The sequence below is a fragment of the Emydura macquarii genome, unplaced genomic scaffold, assembly GCF_026122565.2.
Source record: "Emydura macquarii macquarii isolate MOO-44397 ecotype Brisbane River unplaced genomic scaffold, CSIRO-AGI_Emac_v2 contig_2795, whole genome shotgun sequence".
In the NCBI taxonomy this organism is placed as follows: domain Eukaryota; kingdom Metazoa; phylum Chordata; order Testudines; family Chelidae; genus Emydura; species Emydura macquarii.
In genome coordinates, this window is record NW_027132932.1 from 4,464,456 (window position 1) to 4,484,652 (window position 20,197).

At 41.6% G+C, this 20,197-nt stretch overlaps 1 protein-coding gene across 2 annotated transcripts in view; it reads right to left on the minus strand.

The window, feature by feature from the left end:
* Positions 1-18,886, minus strand: part of IMMT (inner membrane mitochondrial protein) — a 33,560-nt gene extending 14,674 nt beyond the window's left edge. For both annotated transcript variants that reach the window (XM_067567613.1, XM_067567614.1), the window contains exons 1-6: positions 18,683-18,886; positions 11,342-11,415; positions 10,322-10,511; positions 7,407-7,530; positions 6,610-6,747; positions 5,441-5,548 (exon numbers count right to left, since the gene is read on the minus strand). In XM_067567613.1, the coding sequence (XP_067423714.1) occupies positions 5,441-5,548; positions 6,610-6,747; positions 7,407-7,530; positions 10,322-10,511; positions 11,342-11,415; positions 18,683-18,727 (679 nt within the window). In that variant the 5' untranslated portion in view covers positions 18,728-18,886. The remainder of the gene's footprint in view (positions 1-5,440; positions 5,549-6,609; positions 6,748-7,406; positions 7,531-10,321; positions 10,512-11,341; positions 11,416-18,682) is intronic.
* Positions 18,887-20,197: the final 1,311 nt, after the last annotated feature.

The following is a 20,197-nucleotide window of genomic DNA, read 5'->3' on the forward strand; positions in this document are numbered from 1 at the left end:
CATAGCTGCTTTGGTACCGCTGTAAGATCCCTAGAGTAGACATTGCCTTTTAGTTTTTTCCAGTGTAATACCCCAGCTCTGTTACATCACTCTGATCTTCAGAGGACTTTGCTGCTCCAGAAGCATCAGACACATGCAACTGAGCTATCCCCATAGCTTTCACTGCAATCAGGTTCCTAGGCCTACATCCACCAGCCTCTTTAAGACCAGGCCCCAGATGTGCTAATAGCAATGAGGGGTAGCACGACACAATCAGTTTCAATTTACTTTAATACAGAAAAGAAAATTAGATACAAAACTCCTCCATTAAAAATTGCACAGCATCTACCCAGTTAATGCCTTGGGGCATGCAAAAAGAAAAATCTGACTCCAGTTTCCTTTCTTATAGCATGAAAATCTGCAGATCCATTACAATGGTCTTACCCCTGCTTGCAGTTCCTCAGAGGCATAACCAGACCTGTCAATAAAGGCCAGCTGGAAGTGGTCACAGCCCTGAAGACCCAGAGAGCTCAAGGTAATTCCAAAGCTGCTTCATAGAAGTAATTCCTTTCAACTTTAATTCATAGTTATTAGACAGAACAAAGAATTCTTAAACATTCCCTACTGCACAGCAACTTCAAATTTCACCCCAACTACCAAAAGACATATATAACATGCTGACAAGAAATAGAGGAGAGAGTTTAAGCCTCATTCAGAACTGAAATCCTTGTGCCAGATGGATCTGCACACTTTCCCATTAAAGGAAAGGAAGTTTTCGAGTAAGTAAAGATAGTTTTTCCTATCCTTTTTGGAGGGTATAAGTCTGCAGATCCACTGCAAGGGATATCCAACAGCAGTGGGTCAGAGAAGGAAACGAAGAATGAATGAGACAGATCTATACATTAAAACAAAACAAAAACATCAGTTATTGGGCGAGTAAAAGTATGCAGAATTCTCCCTCTAATGGCAGGGACTGATGAGGCCTGCATGTTTAATTTGTAACACTTACTGAAGGTGTGGAAATATGACTGAGGAGCCTCTCTTTGTATGTTGCATATGAGTCTTCAGGCCAGGAGGCTTCCATGGCTCTGAAATGAATGAACATGAACATTTGAGGGGAAAAAATCCTTCTATTTTTTCAAAGCATCTGAAATGTACCAGGTTAGCCATCTAAAAGCTGAAGCCTTGGCAGCTTGTTTCCTTTCTTTTAATTGTTTGCCATGGGTGATGTGTTAGTTTTGAGTGCTTCCAAAGCTAAAAGTATATTAAACATATCTGAATGGCCCATTTGTAATTGGTACCTCTCAAATATCATGTAGCTTGGGGGCAGAATTCAGTCCTGGAGAGTAGATCCTTTTTGTAGGGAAGGCATAAGTGAGCAACAGTTGCTACCTGAACTGGATACAACAACAGTACCTCCTTGGACAATATGGGGTCACATCCATTCATTTCTTTTTCTGTTCAGGAGAACATGGTGAACAGAAAAACAGTTCTGCTTCTGGCCACAGGAGAAAGTGAACAATCATTGCCATGGCCTGTTAATCTCTTCATCTGGAATAAGACTTCAGATACCTTTGTTGAATTCTGGGTGCAAATAGGTTCAAATATATGTGGGTGATTCTCCACTCAAAGACCCTGAGATGTAGGCTCTGCTCTTCCAGATTTATCTTCTGCCTGCTCAACCAGCTGCTATGTTGTTTGTTTCCTATTTATGTGTAATGCTTGAGAATACAAAATATTTATTTTTTCTTCACCCATGAAGAGGGAAGATTACATGATCATCAGAGGGTTGGGAGGAACTGGTACCTCCTTCTTTGCTGATAAGGCACTGCCCAAGTGTTGTAAGACATCATCAGTACATCTTGGCTGATCATGACTGGAGATCTAGCTCTTTGGGCTAATCCGATTGCTCTGAGACTGAGCCAATAAATACTATGCTAGAGGTCTGTTCTTCCATTAACTTCAGATGAAATTGTTCCTTGAATCAGTTTCCCTGCTCCTGAAGCTGGCATAGATTTTCTCCAACAATCCACTCCAATTCTGACATACTCCAGTCTTTCAACTATTCCTTAGCAATGGGATGGATCCTGTGGGTTCAAGAAATAGAAGATTCTAATGTGTGTCCTCTCCAGAAGTTAACTCAAACAGTATATTGGTAGACAAGCTTCTGAATCCTGTCCTCTGACAGAATAACTTCTGTGAATAGTCATATATATCAACATCCACAGAAGTAATACTGACTTTGTGGTGTCATTCAGTTCTTCATGGGGTTGATAAATCCATGTTGCACCAGAAAAGAATCTGGCTGTGCAACAGCTGCTTTGTGGGTTCTTTCCAGGAAGGGTGCTCCAATGAATAGGTCATCTCTGAGTAAGCAAACATGAGCCCTTTTCTGCCAGAAGAAAACAATGTTATTTAGCACTTTGAAAGACAACCTTAGAGAGGCAAGAAGGTCAAAAGATAAAGCAGCATACTGTAATGTTATATGCTGCATATGAAGCAGGGATATCTCCTATGGGGGTTCATATACTAATATGTATATATAAGAGGTTCTTCAGATCAATTGGCAATAGGAAAAAAAAGATTCCCTTTTGGAAACCATTACCATCGTACAATTTAGGGTCTCCATCCTGAACTGCAGCTTCTGGATGAAACTGTTCAACGTCAGGTTGAACACTCATCTCTTTGGAATGCTTGGATACTAGGACAAAGAAGAATCTGAAGCCTTCTTGTTCCTTGGGAAATCAATTACCCCAGTTTGAAACAAATGATATATCGCAGTCTTCATACATGAGTGTTTTAACTGGAGGTTGAAGGAAGCAAATGTCAATAACCTTGGTTTTGGAGTTACGTTAGAGGGCTTGTCTTCCCTTACCGAGATTCGGCAGCAGTCAACCAGAGTTATGCAAGCTATGCAAAAAAACTGCGTAACTCCCGTCGACTTCTCTGCTTCTGTTCTGCACGCTGTCTTCACTGCACTGCACCGACGGGAACCGCGTTCCCACTGACACAGCGCTACGCTACTTGAGGAGGTGGTCTTAATATCGATCCAGAGAAGTCAATCTGACGGTGTCAGTGAAGACATAGGCTAAGTCTGAGGTGTATGTCAGGTTAGCCATCTGCCTAAGATTCATTTTTCTGACATAGCATTGATCAAACATTATGATGTTTCCTGCCACTTACCCCCTTATTTGGGGAGCTACATCATACAGGGCTAGCCTGTAGTCATGCTTGCTTAAAGGATATAGAGGATTTTCTTTCAGTATCGCCTGTCTCTCATGCCACTTGGTGTATTCCATCAACTAGAAAGATGTCCCTCCTGTATTTAAACTGCATTGGAAAAGGGTGCCAAGACCTATAGCAGGGTCTATATCTCCTTTTGAGCTACAAGGCATCCATAAATCATTTTTTAATTATTTAAAAAGGAGGTTTCCATGGCAGCTCACGATAAAGTCACTGAAGAGCTGTCCCCTAGAATATTCAGTGGTGACCAGTATCTGCTTTACCTGTGGATTTGCATTCCATGGCCTTAGGTAGAGCTGGTTGTGAAACAGAGTTATAGCTCATTGCTCTTACTGTAAATCTTAGGCTGTTTGGAGGAAGCGGAGAATGTCCCATGGCAGTCACTGCAGCTCTCTCAAAAAGAGGTCTCGTAATCCAGACGATGTTCTGATCTTGAATGGTACAGTGCACAATAAGGATTCTGGCCATGCACACATGGCTCTAGCACGAGACACTGAGGCAGCAGATGCATGAAGGACTGCCAAGATAGCTATTTATTTTAAATACTGGCCATTTCTTTAAATTAGATAGGAGTATAGATCAGGACAGACCTGCTTGTGGGTGGACTCATTCATTCAACTTCTCTCCCATTTCCTCTCAGGTTTCCTTTTTCAAGGTCTCATGTGGAAGAATATAGTGTCCTCATAATACTCCTAAGAAATGGTTTCCAAATACTCCTAAAAAACTGATTCTGACATTGCTGCTCTGTGGGCCCTTGCTCCCCAGAAGATTAATGCGAGGAGTCCTCTCTGCAGTTCCTGAGCCCTTACCTTTTTCAAAACTTTACACTAGGAAGATTTGTATTGTGGAAAACCAGAAGGGGAGAAAGAGCTCCTGCCCCTCTTGTTCCTTGTCTCCTGGGAAAAGTGAGCCTTAGAAGTTTCTTCTGTGGTATGATCCCTTGGGTCAAAATTCACAGCATACATTCCTGGTGCCTTTAGCCTTCTTTTCCCTATTTTTCAGATTCACAGGGGGTAAAAAAGAGAAACTAATCTCTTAGGACTCAGACATTGGAGGGATGGGAGCCCTGTGCACACAATCTCAGAGGACTTTCTCCCATGTCCTGAAATAACAGAATATGACTGAAGATGGAATCTAAAGAGAAAAACACCCCTGGTGCTGTGCTACAGAAATAAGTAACTCTTGAAAGATTAACTTTTTCAAGATGTTCCCTATGTGGGGTCTTGGAACTTCATAGATGCTTCCTAAATCCCTACATGAGGGAGGGGCAGGGAAGGACTTCACATGCCACACCCATTTGTCTCCCTGAATCCCATAATGAGCAAGACAAGTTACATAAGGGCTGACTCACACACTGTCAAAGAGAGCAGGGGAAATAGTCTCGAGTAAGTGGTAAGCCAAGTGCCTCACACACCTTCAAGGCTGGCTGACTGAAGGAGAGGTCTGGCACGGCCAACCCACAGTGCAAGTAGCTGACAGGGAGCCCAGGAGGTGCAACATTGCCAATCCACGATGCAAGCAGGGTCTGAATAGCCAAGGCATTTTTATGCCCGTTCCTGCCACTCTCTCTATTTCTTTGGTTGTCGGTGAGGTGTTCCTGCCAGAGAAGCCTACCTAGACATGCCGTGCTGGAAGCTGCTGCAGCCAGCTACCCCAGCCTAACAAGGTGCTCTCCAGCCATCTTGCTGCAGACCCCCAAGGCTAAGTAACAGTCCAGTAATGCTTAGACTCCAATAAGCTAAACATTAAGAATAAAAAGGATCCATTTTTGGCCATTGTGTTTTCTCATGGTTCTGAGCAGCTCTGGTAAAGCCTTCCTGCTGCTGCTGAGGGCAGATTAATTTTTCAGGGGTAGGGGCATTCCCAGGCTGCTCTGATTGACAGGTCTGGTTCTGCCTCCAAGGTCCTGCAAGCAGCAGTAAGATCCATTGTAATGGACTTTTTCCCTCTGAAGCAGTCTGCTTTCCAACATAGATCTCTGCTCTGCTAAGTCTGCTACGATAAGAATGCCACTTATTCTTACCAAGACAGGCAGAGGGAGCAGACAAAAAGGGAAGAGAAAGGGTATAGAAGCAGTCTTATATAAAGAATCTACAACACTGTAGTTGCTTCATAAATTATCGTTTGTAAACTACCATGTATACATATGGCTATACTGTATATTTACAACAGTGTGAATTCCTATCTATGATACAATCAAATATCTTAATATTCATACATAAAATCTTCTCTTGTTCCGCTTTGTCTTGCTGTGCAAGACGGGCTGCTACCTCCTCTGGTGGCCGTTCTTTTATGGCAGGAGAGTCTCCACGTGCATATTCCTCACCTAGGCACAGAGTTGCAGAGGGAAAAATAAGGCTTAGTGAAGAACCAAAATTAGCAGGGTTACTTATCGGGGAGGGACTATTTCCTTTTGAGACTAATTTGTATTGGTGACATCACTACCACCATCCAGCAACCTCCTCAACCCTTGTATTTCCAGAGTTGCCAAGTTCAGCCTCAGTTCTCCTTAAAGATAAACCCACAGACACATAGTTATCCCTACATTTCTCCCAGTTGCATAAGGATAAACTGAACAAAAAATTGAGAAGAAAAGAAACGCTGAAACACACTTGGGAAACTAAACAGGGACTCTTATATGGCGAATAACCCTTGCTTTCCATTTCCATTGCTTTGTTAGCATGGCTGGGAAGTTCAGCCAAAGCAGTGAAAGGTTAGAAGGGAATGATATTTCAATCGGCAGAGTTCAGTTTTCCCACTATTTAGTACCGTTCACTCTGCACTATTTCTCCCTGCCACCCAAATACACAGTAAGTGGACAATTGAAAAGTTATGGCCTAAATGGTTTTCATACAAGAAGTCTGTGAACAAGCTCAGAATCCAGATCTCCTGACTCTCATCCCTATGATGTAACCACAAGACCAAGTTGCCTTTTAATGCTCATGCTAACTCTGAAGCGTTTTTTTACTGTTGGCATACCGACTCTGAGACCTGTTGAATATAAAACCCAATAAAAATCCTATTTAGGAAAAAGGAAGTGCTATTATTGCAAAGAAGCTATAGTTCTTCTAATTGGTTTGCCACAGTGTGTTTTAAAATTTGATTGATGCTTCTTCACTGAGGCCCTGGATACACAGGTGTCCCAAACTCTGGCCAAGGAGTCACCATATCAGAGTTTGAGTGGGATGTATTTAGTTCTGATTTTCCATAGTAGTAACCAAGCAGAAATCTTTTCACATTATCTAAGGACTCAAAATTACATTTCTCATAAGGCCCAATCCTGCAGTCCTTTAGCATGCAGAACATCATTCAATTTGGTGAAAGTTCTGCATGCAGAAGGCATATAGGATTGAGTCCTTAGATCTGATAAATAAGTCATTAAAGCACCTGATACAGCAGGTTTGTGTTTCTCTTCATGGTGTCCATGTAGGTGATCTTTTTCACCCCTCTCATCCTGCATCCCTGGAGCTGGAACTGACAAAGCTTCACCTGTTGCAGAAATGATCTGAGCCACTTCTGAGCTTGCTGTAAATAAATAAAAAGGATAACATATACAGTACTATTCATATAATTTCTGTGTATAACGTAACATTCAGGTATCTATACTGTTTATATTGGGAAGAAACAACATTCCACGTGTGCAGAGTGAATAAGCCACTTCTCCCACAAAGTAAAGATCATAAGTGGCTGAAAACCAGACATTGCTTCCCACCCAGAATTTAACTAAAGGCAGGGATGAAGGACAAAACACCACCAATTTCTATAAATCATCTTCATTTGATCCTACTGAAGTGACTTGGCAATTTGCCCACATTAAGTCCCCTTGCAGCTACCAGAACCTTAGAAGACCTAGGAGACAAGTATCCAAGATATTCTTATTGAATCATATGTACAAGCAACACAGTCCAATCAATTCATGTCTCTGGCCGCATAAAAAAAATCTAGTCACTGGAGTTTACATTAGCCTGCTGAAAAGTAACTAGAATGCAAGGACAGAGCACCCTACCACTGGAACAGAAAAGAGCATTATCATCTCCGAAAGCAAATATCTTACCAATAATTACATAACATCAGTCTTCTATTAGTTTTATAATGTAATAAGAATGTAAAGTGTACCAAAAACAAAATGTTCCTCTTCCCACATTAAATAGCATCTTCATTTTTACACCATTCTGGAAAATTACCTTCTTTTCCTTCCACTGAAGTTGAAGGAGCTTCTGTCTTACTCTTCTGGGATTTGGTAATGGGCTGTATGGACTCTTTCATTACCTCTGCTACAGAGGAGATTTTTAGTGGACCAGGTTGTATCTTGAAGATCAAAAATAAATATACATATTTTTTACGTCACCACGTACTATTAGTCAGACAGTGAATGTTTAAATAGTGACAGTTCTATTAGATTATGAACACTTCAAGGTAGGATTTCTTTAATTTTATATACTGCACAGCACCATGCACATTACTTGCACTTAAAAAAAATAATTCCAGCCATCAGGCAGCTGATCAAATTATCTGAGTAACCCCCAAAATGCTATTAGAATGAAAAATGGCATTTGCACTGGTAATTTTCAAGATCAGAGACTTGACCATACAATACCTTTTGCTATCAGTTTCATATTTAACATGGTAAATTTAGAATATCATACTCAATTTTTAATTTGAAAGCAGTCTTTGCAATTTTCAGTTTTGAATTCATTAGTTTGTGTAATTTAAATATGAACAAAGTTTGACAGATATAAGAATTTGAACAGACTGTCTTTATCTAGTATCACTCCCTAACATTTAAAGAGCGCTACAAAGCAATTAACTGTATTGATACAGATTGTGCACAGACTGTAGATACACTATTCACACACCTCACCAATGGCTCACATGCAGTTTTGGAGACTGAGTTTCCACTATTTCCCAATGGAGACAATGATATAGTCTATAAGACCTCACTGACAAAGTTTCTTTCTGACATTCGTTACCCGCTACTGATGCATCCTCATACCACATAAAACAAATCTTCCCCCTACTGGCACTTATTATAGTCTTGATATGCTTATAGACTGTGTCCTCCCTTAGCTGTCACTTTGCCAAACTATAAATAGTTAGATCTTTTAAATCTTTCTTCCTGGTTAATCCAGACTATGTCCACTTGGAAACGGAGTCAAGGGTTCTTGCTGTGAAGAATTTTAAATTTACTGTTATCACCTTGATTCAGAGCAAACTATCTCCCTGGGAACACCTCTCTTTTGGCAGAAGAGGAGTGACAGACAAGCAGGACTCGTTCTCTGATTTTTGGTCAGCATCCTTCACTGATGTTTTGGATGTATTTAGGGAACTTTTGGCTACTACCTTCAAACTTGACTCCTGTTCTTATTGCACAACAAAATCTACGAAGGGAGACACTGGGTCTGTACTGGTAGAAATTGTCAACCCCTCTCTTAGTGAGGGTACAGCATCAAAATTAACATTAAGCCCTTGCTCAAGGAACCATCATTTGACATTAAGATCTCACTAATCATCACCTGGCTCCCTTTTTTGGGCTACAAAGGTGATGGTGAAAAACCTATGGAAACACCTGGAATCTCAGATTTCCTAGATTCTAGGCAATCACTTTCAGACCAGGGCATGGTACAAAAAGTACACTTGGTTCATTGGTAGATGACCTCATGATAATGGATAACAGATGTAAAAGTCAAGCAGCCATGATTATTCTGTCAGGTGCTTCTTATACCATTGACCACAACATGTAATTGACACGGATACAGACTGACAGGAATAAATGAGTCATCTTTGAATGGCTCTATTGATTTCTTTCTGACAGGACCCAGAAGTGAATACTGAGTAATGCTCATCTAGCCCAAAGGTTCATTCAAGTAGGGTGCTGCAAGACTCTGTTCTGTCACCCCCAAACTCCTCTTGTCCAGTGTGTAAGACAGACCACTAAGGAAGATAAGACAATTTAGGCTACATTGTCTTTATTAGGCAGATGGCACCCAGCTTTGTCATCTCCATTGCATCAAATATGGACAACACAGTTAATAGGTTTACTCAGTGTCTGGCTGGGATACAGAGCTTGAATAAGAACAAACCAGAGACTAAACCCAGATAAGAAATTGTTAGCTACGTGGGTGAACCAACTAGAAGAACTGGGGTAAGTTATTCTGTCCTGTTCCATTCAGAGAATATGCTAGTCTTTTTTTAAACTCAGGTTTGCAACCCTGGGATCTTTCTGGATCCTCACCTGCTTCTGAAAGCTCAGATACCAGCAGTGCCCAGGAATGCTTTTCATCAGCTATGCTTGGCCAGGAGGCCTTTTCTTTCTGATTAAGTACATGTGAAATTTCTAAAATTAATTTCTTTAAAGTCAATGGGAGCTAAAGGCACTCAGCAACTTCTCAAATCAGGCTCGCAGAAAGGGGACTCTCCTGCTTTCTGCAATGTGATGTCACTGACCTTTTTCCAATATAACCTTTAATGAAATATATCTAACATGTTGTTCCCTACTACGCATAGCTTTAGAGTTTTCCGAGTTTATCTGTTCCTAAATATTCATTACTTTAAAATGATTCAGCTTGGACAAATGTATTTCCTGCTAATATTGCCTAATCTCACTACATCCCTATATAGTACTATTCCTTCTAGTATAATATGAGGTGTAGATTTCCTCAATGTGCTGTTTCTCCACTTTTCCAGGTCATTAACAACCAGACATAATACCTCTCCATATTAGACCCTCTTCACTCAAATAAGTAAAAATGGCAGGATTTTTGAATCCATGAATCACAATCCGTTTGAGACTGTGAAACCATATTAAAACCAAAAGGAAGCAGTGCAGAAGTAAGCCGCAGAAAAAAGAACATAGCAGGTGAAGTAAGTCAAAAGGTAATTGGTAAGTCAGCAGCACACAATGTGTGAAATACAAAAGGATTTTTATTGTGTATCTATTAAGTCTCTCTTTTTCTTAAAAAAGCAGAAATACATACTTTCTAATTACAGTTATGCTGAATTCAGTTCTGATCTCTTGTGTATATTGAATCAAACGTATTTAGAATTTGAGAAAGAGAGCAAATGTTTCCTTTTTAAAAAAAAAATGTAAGTGAAAACTTACCGGTTTCTGTGGCTTTGGCACATTAAAAGGGGCAGGACCAAGTGCCATTTCAAGGAGTTTATCAGAGTATGGGATGGTCTTTTCTACATTCTCTCGGAAACGTGGATCATAATTAGCATACAGAACAGTTCCACCAACTCCTCCGCCAACAAACAAGACACTTGCCCCAATAATTTTGCCTGCAGAAACACTAGAGAAAAGAAATAAGGCTGAGAAAGCTGTTAGTCTATGTCAAACTAACAGGATGGCAAACTAAATCTCAGAGGTAAACACCAAATTGTTATAGAACTGAAAACATCCTTTTTAAAATGAAGACCAGTAAGTATTCAGTATTTATCACAACAATTCTAATATATCTAGGCAAACCTAAGGACACAGCAACTGGTTGAATAACTTCAACTTAACTTTTCTAATTACAGCAGCTGTCTGAGCCACATAAAGCCTACCATATTGATAATAAGCACAAGAGATGGAAAACTGTTATTATGCAACTGTTTGTGAGCAAATAATGAAGAACAATGCAGTCAACTAATCTGGTTTATCATACCATAGGGCAATCAGAGATTCTGGAGCAGCACCTTCCCATTAAGTTTTTAACTCCACTGAGAGTCAGCTAACATACTTTAAAGGCTGGCTTTTCAAGAAAGCTCTGAACTGCAAGTGGGACCACATTTTCTGAAGAGCTCAGTGTCTCTTTTAAATCTCATTTGCATGACTCCTCCTTTAACACTACTGAGTCCCTTAGTATCGTATTGGGACACTGGTTCTGGGCTAATAGAGAGGAAAGTATGCCACCAACTAACATTGCCTGCAACAACCCACCTTTTCTATAGTGGTTTCCCATCCAAGTGACAACCATTTGGCAGCTTGAAATCTGATGCAATCACACAAGAAACTGTTGCTGCAAACCATGAATATATACTTGCAAATCCCACTTAAAGTGAAAATGACAATCAAATTCACTCTTGATGAATCAGATAGGTTAAAGAATCAATACCAGCTGTGATATGCAATACATACCCAGATTCTCCTGATGTAGCATATCCACGGCACAGTTGTAACGGACGGAGTGAATATTTAACACATAGGCAATTCTAAGAAGGAAACACCAGAATAAAGTGAGGCATGTAATTTAAAATATATTTTTTTTAATTGTATGCATTTCAACTAATTCCATCCATTCATAAAATACTTAATCACTACATCTTTCATATATTCTCATAAAGAGGTGAGGAGGAACAGCGGATATCAAAACAGTGATACTAGATTCTGTTTTTCCCTAATTAATTATGGGACAGTTTCCCCAAACAATAGATTCCACTCAGAAACTTAGTTAGATAGTTAGAGTCACTTTCGGGTAAAAAACAAAACAAAACATCATTCTAAAGCATCTTCCCTGCATTACTAACATCATTTAAGGTTATTAAAACCCAAGCAATTATGAACAAAAATCTAAATTTACTTTCCCATTCATGCTGCCTGTTTACATTTTGCACTTCACTCAGCTTAGACTGTACAATTGGACTACACTTTAGGTGTTCATGCACAATAATTCAGCAATGACTGAGATGCAAACACTGCCAAGGAATATTTAACTGTCTTCTTTTCTTTTTTTCCCCCCTTCTTAACAGAAACTTGGTTCAGATTTTAAAAAGACTATTGTGAATATCATGAATTAGTTATACTGAAATGTTGAGCTTCCATTTCTGTTGACTATGAAGACTGACAGGAGAGATTGGCTAAAACCACTGCAATCCAGTAGCAGGGGAAATCTCTCCCTATTAATGATTCTGACAAAAAAAGAGAGAGAGAGGAATTTCTGATGGAATAGTATAGGACTTGTGGGAAACAAACATGCAAATCACAAACAACTCTGCCCACGGTTAAGCATTTTAGGCAGCAGGTAAGATTTGCAGTTGAAAGGAACGTGTTGAAAAGACAGAGGAAGATAAAATGCTATTTTGGATATTATGCTTTGAAATAAATAAAAAGTACAGCAGATCCTATAGTCCTATTTCCATATTTATTCAAACAGCATACAGTTAAAGCAGTAACACAATACACTGAATTCTTATTTCTTATTCTTTCCAGAACTGCAGCCAAAACCACTGAACTGGCACAGAAACATTAAGTGCTCAGTCACAGGAAATACGTGTTTCTTACTCTTACAAAGCTGGTTTACAAAAACCATTCAGTTGTGGGCAGTAGTGAGGTTTTTTTGGTTCATGATGGGGCAATGAGGAAGCACAATGACTAGAGAAATCAGACAAAACCTATTGGCATCAATCCCTGCAAATGCAACTAAGATTTTTCATTATTTCTTTTAAATAAAAACCTCTTAAAGTAGTAATTTTTATTGCTTTGTACAAAAATGTCACATACACTTCTGCCTCAGGCAGTGGCTATTTACCACACCATTTACTAAGTATAAGTAAATGAATTTATTCACATAAGATTTGTACTCTGCTATTTGCATTCCTTAATCTTCGGAACATGGTTCTTGTCATAACGCTATTACTGTAAAGGATTAATTGGGATTTCATTTCACTCCTTCCCAAAAGTTTGCTTTTATTATGAGTCAGTATTATGAATCTACCATTCAGTTTCCATTCAAATCCTATTTCCAATTCTCTTCTAAGTTTCCCAATAAATTTCTTTCAGCCTGAAGCTTCTCATGCTTAATTTCAAATCAGAGCAAAATTGGTTGAGAGCAAAATGGGTGTTAATTAGATATCCTATTCTTAAATTAGTAGACTTTGGAAAATAAATTCTTTTGTCCATTCATAACTCAATGGCAAACACACAAATTTAATGAGTTTTATGTAGTAAGCTCACTGATCTCTCATATATAAAGGCCAAGTTCTTTAAAGCTGGAAACTCAGTCAGATCACCCAACAGGGATTAAAAAGTCTATCAAATGCTCAGCAGCAGTTATAAGACCTTTAAGCACCATGCTGGCAGAGTTTAACTGTTGTGAGTGCCACTGGCTATCCTGGAGGAGTTTTAAACCTCTGCAGTGCAGAAACACGGGTCTCTGAGCAGTTACTGGCTCAGTGGTCTATGGATCTTAATTTTTGTTCCTCAGTTTAGCACTACTAATTTAATACAAGTCACATGAAAACAACAAGCAGACATTTTTAGTAGTATAAGCATGAAAAGAATTCTTACCCTGGCTACTTAAAATGAAAAATCATTACCTTTTTTTCGAAGTGAGAATATACTTCCTTTAACATTAGTAGGCTATTACAATAAAGACAGCAGTCTGTAGAACAGACATTCGCAGTTAATTTTACAAAATAAACTTCAGCTTTGTCCCCACATTCTCACCCACCTGACTTACAAGCCATTGACCCCATAACTTTCTGTGATCCCGTTCTGAAATGAGCCAAAACCTCACACTATTTCCCCAAACACGGGCCAGAGACGGGAGCCTCTTCCAATCCACCTATCCAATACCAGTGGCTCGATTTTTAATTTTTATAATGGCACTTTATAGAAATAAAAATTCAGTGCAGGCATACAATCTAAATCAAACACACAAAATTAAGATAAATGACAAAGGAAGAGAGGGACCAACATTTAAGACAAAGATAATGTGAGCTGTGTTATATTACATTGCAAATGAAGCTGCTAACCTGTTTTTGGAGTCTTACACAGTCTCACAACAGGGTGGGAACAGCACAAGGGTGGAGGTCAGTGGGCAGTCAGGCTACAGAAGTGGGACAACAAGGGATTTGAAGGAGACTGAGGATGGTACATTCAGAGGGAGCTTTTGTCAGGTGTAGGGGGCACAATGAAAAAAGGCACAAAGCAGATAGCGGAAGTGGAAAAAAGGAGCAGTTATGTATGAACAGTTGGTACAGACATGGCAGGTAACGATTCCAACTTTCACAATGTGCTTGTCTGGTATGACTGCAGACACCATTCTTCCCACTTCACCTTTCAATATGGGTCAGATACCCCGTCCTCTAGAGAACCCAGACACTAGTTACAAGATCTGTTAGTATATATACACCTGTTCTTATATTTACATAGGAAACAACTTCTAGGAATCTTACAGGGAGAAGGACTTGTTTCTCTTTTTGTGCATCAATGAAAGCACTAGCTGAGACCAATCATCACTGCTCAGAACAGTTCTGGATGACAGCGGTAAAAATGATGGCAGCCACTAGTATGCTGCCACTTCCACCAGTGCTAGTAAAATGCTGGGAGAATTTGACAAAATCTCAGCGTAGCCAAGACTTCAGTAATCATCCTTTAAAGATGCATTAAGTTTATAGAGGGTTGCTATCAGTTTGGCACATCTTCTGTCCTTAAGGAATTTTTAAGCAAAAGTTGGCCTGTGTGTGGTTTTTACATTTCCTTATACAGATAAGGATGGGACACATTACCCAGAGGTGCTAATACTCTTTTGTCCATTTCTATTATTTTACCAATATTTATTACAAACCTAGTTTAGCAATTCATAAGGTCACTAGCTAATGCATCAGCCCAATATTTCTTTTGTGTAATTACTGGAAATATAACTACTTGTAAGTATCATGGACCTAAATATTTATAGTGGAAAGTATATCCAAGGATTTAATTACTTCATGTTTGTTGCTATTTTCTCCATAAAGAACAAGCAATTATTTCTGACTTTAGAAGCCAAGACAGCAGAAATGCCTTTTGATGAAGAGTCAAGCTGACAGCACAGATCCCTAGTAGCAAGGACACTCTAGAGCTATTTCCTCTTAATACTGAAGTGCCATTTGCGTGGTACTTATTTCATCTGACATTTTACATAGTTTCCACCTTTCCTTTCTTTGTTTTAATTTTGGCATTCTACCCTTTAAGAGAGCCATTTTGCAGTAGAAGTACTATTTGCCATACATTTCATAAAAAGAAACTGAGTGAATTTGGGGCTTGAGAAGAGTACCAGAATGTCAGCTTTAAAGGCAACAACAGTGCTCAGGATAGGTAAAGCATCATCATTGCAAGCTTGCCCACCAAGTCCTGACAAGGTGCCTCACTTGTGACCTAGAGTAACCATACATTTAGAGAGGAGAGAATAGGTCATCCTCCACACGCATGCAGTTCTAGGTCTCACTAGACTGCCAACAATAAGGAAGCGTCTGCATGGGGATAGTACTCTATTTTAATTTCTTTTGCATGTGCATCCATAAAACAACTACGTGCTCCTAGAATATAAGATAGATGCATTTAATAAATAGGAATGAACAAAATCAGACAAGGCAGAACTTAATCATCCTGATGGTAGAGATAAGGACACCTGCCCCCAAGTTTGAAATCCATCCTCCCATTATTATTGGAAACAGGTGCATCACTTTACACCACCAATACCATACATTGTATAAACAGGTCTTGTTTTAAAAGTCTTTAAACAGGACACAGACATAAACTGGACAAGAATTTCTTCATCCTGTAATGGACGACACTAATCACCATACTGCTCCCAAAGTCACAAATTTAAGTTACATAGGAACACTGGGCCAAATCCATAAATAAGGTACTTCAGTGCCCAAGTCCCCACTGCAATCCAAAAGCTCTTGCCAAACTCTGTAGGTGCCTAAACTCACTCGTTGTCTAAGTCTTCAGAGTAGAAGTTCCCTTGGCAGCCAAGTTTCTACCTCTGGGCATGTACACTGCTGCGTCAGGTATGTGACACCTATCTCCCACTTAAGCTGCAGAGTAATTCACAAACTGGGGGAAGACAGGCAGCCAAACACCTAAAGTTGTGTGCACTGCCCGATCTGGCAGGTTTTCTAAGAAGCTGCCTATTGGACTAGGCCCTATTCAAAATCTGGCAGCAGAAGAAACCCACCTTATAACTTTTGGCACAGTGCTTTGAGCGCTTACCTGGGATGTGGGAGATCCAGATTCAATTCCCACCTCTGCCAGAGGGAGAGAAAGGATTTGAACAGGAATCTCCCCCCTTTAAGGAGAATGCTCTAACCACTAATCAGTGGGATATCCTGATGCGAGGCTTCATCAATTTCTCTTGTTAAAGTTGTTCCACTGAGGATAAATAATGAAAGAGTGATAGGAGCAGGGAGACTGGACCCTTGGCCTCCCAACCTTCCAGGTGGGTGCCCTAACCACCCTATCAAAACAACTGCTAGAATTAAAACTATTTGTTTATCATTTTCAGCTTCTGGCTCCTTTGGGGCCCCAAGTCTTCCTGTAATGTAAATAGGAAATAAAAATAAGTGACTGAGTAAAAAGATGGAACATTTCACAGCTTTAGGTACCCTGTCTTCTACATTTGGCTCCTGCCATCTGAGATAGTCCTCTCTCTCTCTCTCTCTCTCTCTCTCTCCACCTCGACTTCATCTCCTTTCATAGATATTTACTTATAGACTGAAAAAATAGTTAGGAAGACCACTGATGTACACTACACACAACTCGGATGTTTTTATATAACTATTTTTCAGACCACAGCCACATTTTAGATTTAGCCACTATACAGTAACCTGATTTTCCAAAGCTGGTAAATAGTCACGGAAAATCTTTGAAACAGGAAGGGCATGTATATAAAACTCACAAGAGACAGTTGACAGTCTTTGGAAGTCTACATTCTAGGCCCCCACCCCACAGCTCAAACTTTCCACAAACCTGGCTCCATGATTGGATATCGGATGACTTGGCATGCTGAGCTCTTCAACCTTAGAGGGCAGCAACAAGAATACCAGCTGCTGTTGTGGGGCTAGCTAGCTTTAAAGTGATTGCACTTCAACTACAAGGCCATAAGGCCCTTTTTATGTTTGCACTTTGTTGTACTCTGTGGTTGGGAAACCCAATGTACACTGAAGGATACAGTAAAACCCCAAAAGTATACATTTAGTAAATCAGCTATTTTATGTGCTTCTGTAATGAAAAACACAAGGTACTTAAAAATCAGTCTAATCTATAAATTCTTCTGAAGATCAGAAGTAAGTTTGAAAAATTGCTTTAAAAAAGCTTCAAGCTCATAATCACCAAATATGAAATAAGGCCAAAGGTCCACTTACCGTCACCCCCCCCCCACAATTGTCTGCTTCTTGGAATGACACCATACACTTCTCCCCTATTACTCTTTTCTCTGTGACTGTCAAAGGTGATAAGTCCCACCCATTGAAGAGTGGCAGGCTCCCTTGTTTGGAAATTAACTTTGAAACTACTTTTAAAAGCAGAGATAACAAAAATAGCTATGTGGATTTCAGCAACATTTACACTTACTTGAAGTTTGTAGTATCCCCTTAGCCTCAACCAAAAGCAACTCCTGCCCATTATGATGATCCCTGTTATTTATGAAATACCAATGTGCTCTGGGCTGTCAGGACAACATGAAAACAATCCCAGTCCGTAAGAGGTTTCAATATAGAAGAAAAATGCTAGAGTGCACTGGGAAACCAAACCAAGGGATTGCCTTAGGGCAGTTTTAGCATATTAGTTCATTTGTTGTGGTCATTATCAAAGATTTAGAAGAAAAGAGGGGGCAAAAGTCATGTAGTCAGGGGAAATTACAGGAAAGCAAGGTCAAGTCCTTCTCTACTGAGGCAGGAGTCCGGGCTCTTTAGAAATAACTGTGTCCATTTTGTTCATGTAGTAAGAGATGGCTGTAAGAGTTTTTCCAACATTTCTGTTTATTGCACTGCTTGCCCCCACACACTGGAACAGCAGCCAGGAAACAACCAAAGCCTGTACAACTCCGTGAGACTATATGCAGTTAGCAGAGGCCCGCCTCTACAGTAGAGGTGATGCCCAAAGAGACTACAACTCCCAGCATACAACGCAGAACAGGGCTCCTCGTGGCTCTTAAGAATTTAGTTGCCCGTAACAATTAATCCCACAATGCACTGCTCCCCCTTGAGACCGTAGACCACTCCTAGTCATCAGCGGACTCTACAAATGACCCACCACACGGCTCCTGAGGGCGATACTGAGCCACCCAGACTACAAAAACCAGCATATAGCGCCTCTCCCCCTTACAAAAGAGGAAGTTGGCGCACTGCATGCTGGGACGCGTAGTCCACCTAGACAAACCCTGCGCGCCTACTAGTCCCGCCCACCGCACCACTCCATTGGCCAATTCACCCGTCACTCAACGGCGCAGCAACCAATCAGCGTCTGCATGCGCCAGTCGGTCAGTCAAATCGGGGGAAGAGCAGCGATTAGAGGACACGCGCGACACCTCCCGGGCTCATGGCCCCCCGCTTCATTCGCCTCGCTGGAAAGCGGCGTTACCGCGACTTATCGAAACGCCCCTCCCCCCGCTATCGCGACGAGGGCGCAGCGCACCAGTGCAGGGCCGGCACCGGCGACCTGGGCGGTAGCTTCTGCCGTCCCTGCCAGCGGCTGGCGCCCCCCTTCCCCGCTCACCTGGACGGCTGCCGCGGCCCCCGCTCGCTGACAGACTCGCAGCATCTTCGTCCCTCAGGCGCCAGGCACAGTGCGTGCGTGGTAGCCGCTGGGGGCAGGCGGGAGTTTGCGGGAAGGGAAGCCGCCGTGTGCGGGTAACTCCCAGTCAGAGCCGCTGCCTCCGCCCCCTCCGCCGTCACGTCCACTGCGCATGCGCAACAACCGCCCCTGCCCCGCCGCTGAGGGGTGGAGCCGCGCTGTTGGGAGAGGGTGGCTGACGGGAGTGGGCGCCCAATCAGGCTCCGGAGAACATGCAAATAACGTTCCCCCTCCCCAGCCAACCTGAGCTAAGCAGGCTCAGGCCACTCAGGGTAGGGGAGCGCGTGGGGACGGCCAATCAGAATATATATGATAATGACAGACCCTGAGTCTGAGCGCGCAGGCGCAGGGAGAGACCAGCGGCGTAGGTTGGTGGAGTTCGGCGCGGCCAGTCAGGTGGGGCTAGGCTAAGAAGGGAAAGTAGCTAAAGGAAAGTGGGTGAGGGAGGGGCCGTGCCACTCGCCGCACACCACGTGCCCCAGCCCCTGTGTGCTCAGAACGCGCCCCCCCCCCCCGGGCTCGCCGGCAGCAGAGTCTTCTTGGGGTGAAAACTACGAGGCTCCGCTGCCCAGCTGGGTGGAGCGTGTCCGCGCTGATTGCAGCGGGCGTGAGCTTCGTTTAGGGTGTGTCCCAGACCCCGCCTCCGGCAGGACTCAGGACAGCTGCACAGGCGGTGTCAGCCAGTCCCCGCCCGCTGCCATCAACCCCGCTCCGCCTGCCACGCTTTTCACGCCTGATACATTTTTTCCGCCTGGCTAGTTGGCTGCTTGCTCCGGTCCCCGCCTCTACCCCGTTGCAATCTCCTCAGATTTAGTCTACTCCCCATTGCTTTTCCGGTCCTGTGCTTTTCCTTTCAATTCACCCCTTCCTTCTCTCTGCACCCGCTCCTGCCTATCATGAATTATGTGTAATAATAAAGTAAGACACACTCGCACAAAATACAACACTGTGGCACTAACATGTCTGCGAACCAGCACAGTTCACTCTATAGCAGATCCCTTCCTTTCCCACTGGCTGCCTGTTTAGATTATAAACTTTTAATGGCAGGAATTACTGTCTTTGTAATAATGGCTAACAAAAATGAGTTGCAGACTCTAGGTGTGACTGCAATAGGAATAATAAAAGGTTCCTGATCTTAATTGAAGCTTCTAAGAGCTACTGTAACGAATACATATTAATAAGTATTCTGGATATTCTGGGAATTAAGGAAGATGCTTCCTTGGAACAGAATCGGGACCGTGCAGGCAGCTGTCACAAGTATAAAATGTCTCGATGAGTGGAGGGGCAATGGCGGTTCTCATTGAAGGTGTCTGACTATGGGGTGGAATCTGGGTTGAGTTTCTGAAAAAAATCTTTATAATTACAGACATGGGGACAATAAACTCTCTGTTCTTTGTAAATAGTGTTGCTTTTATTATTATTATTATTATTTGTAGA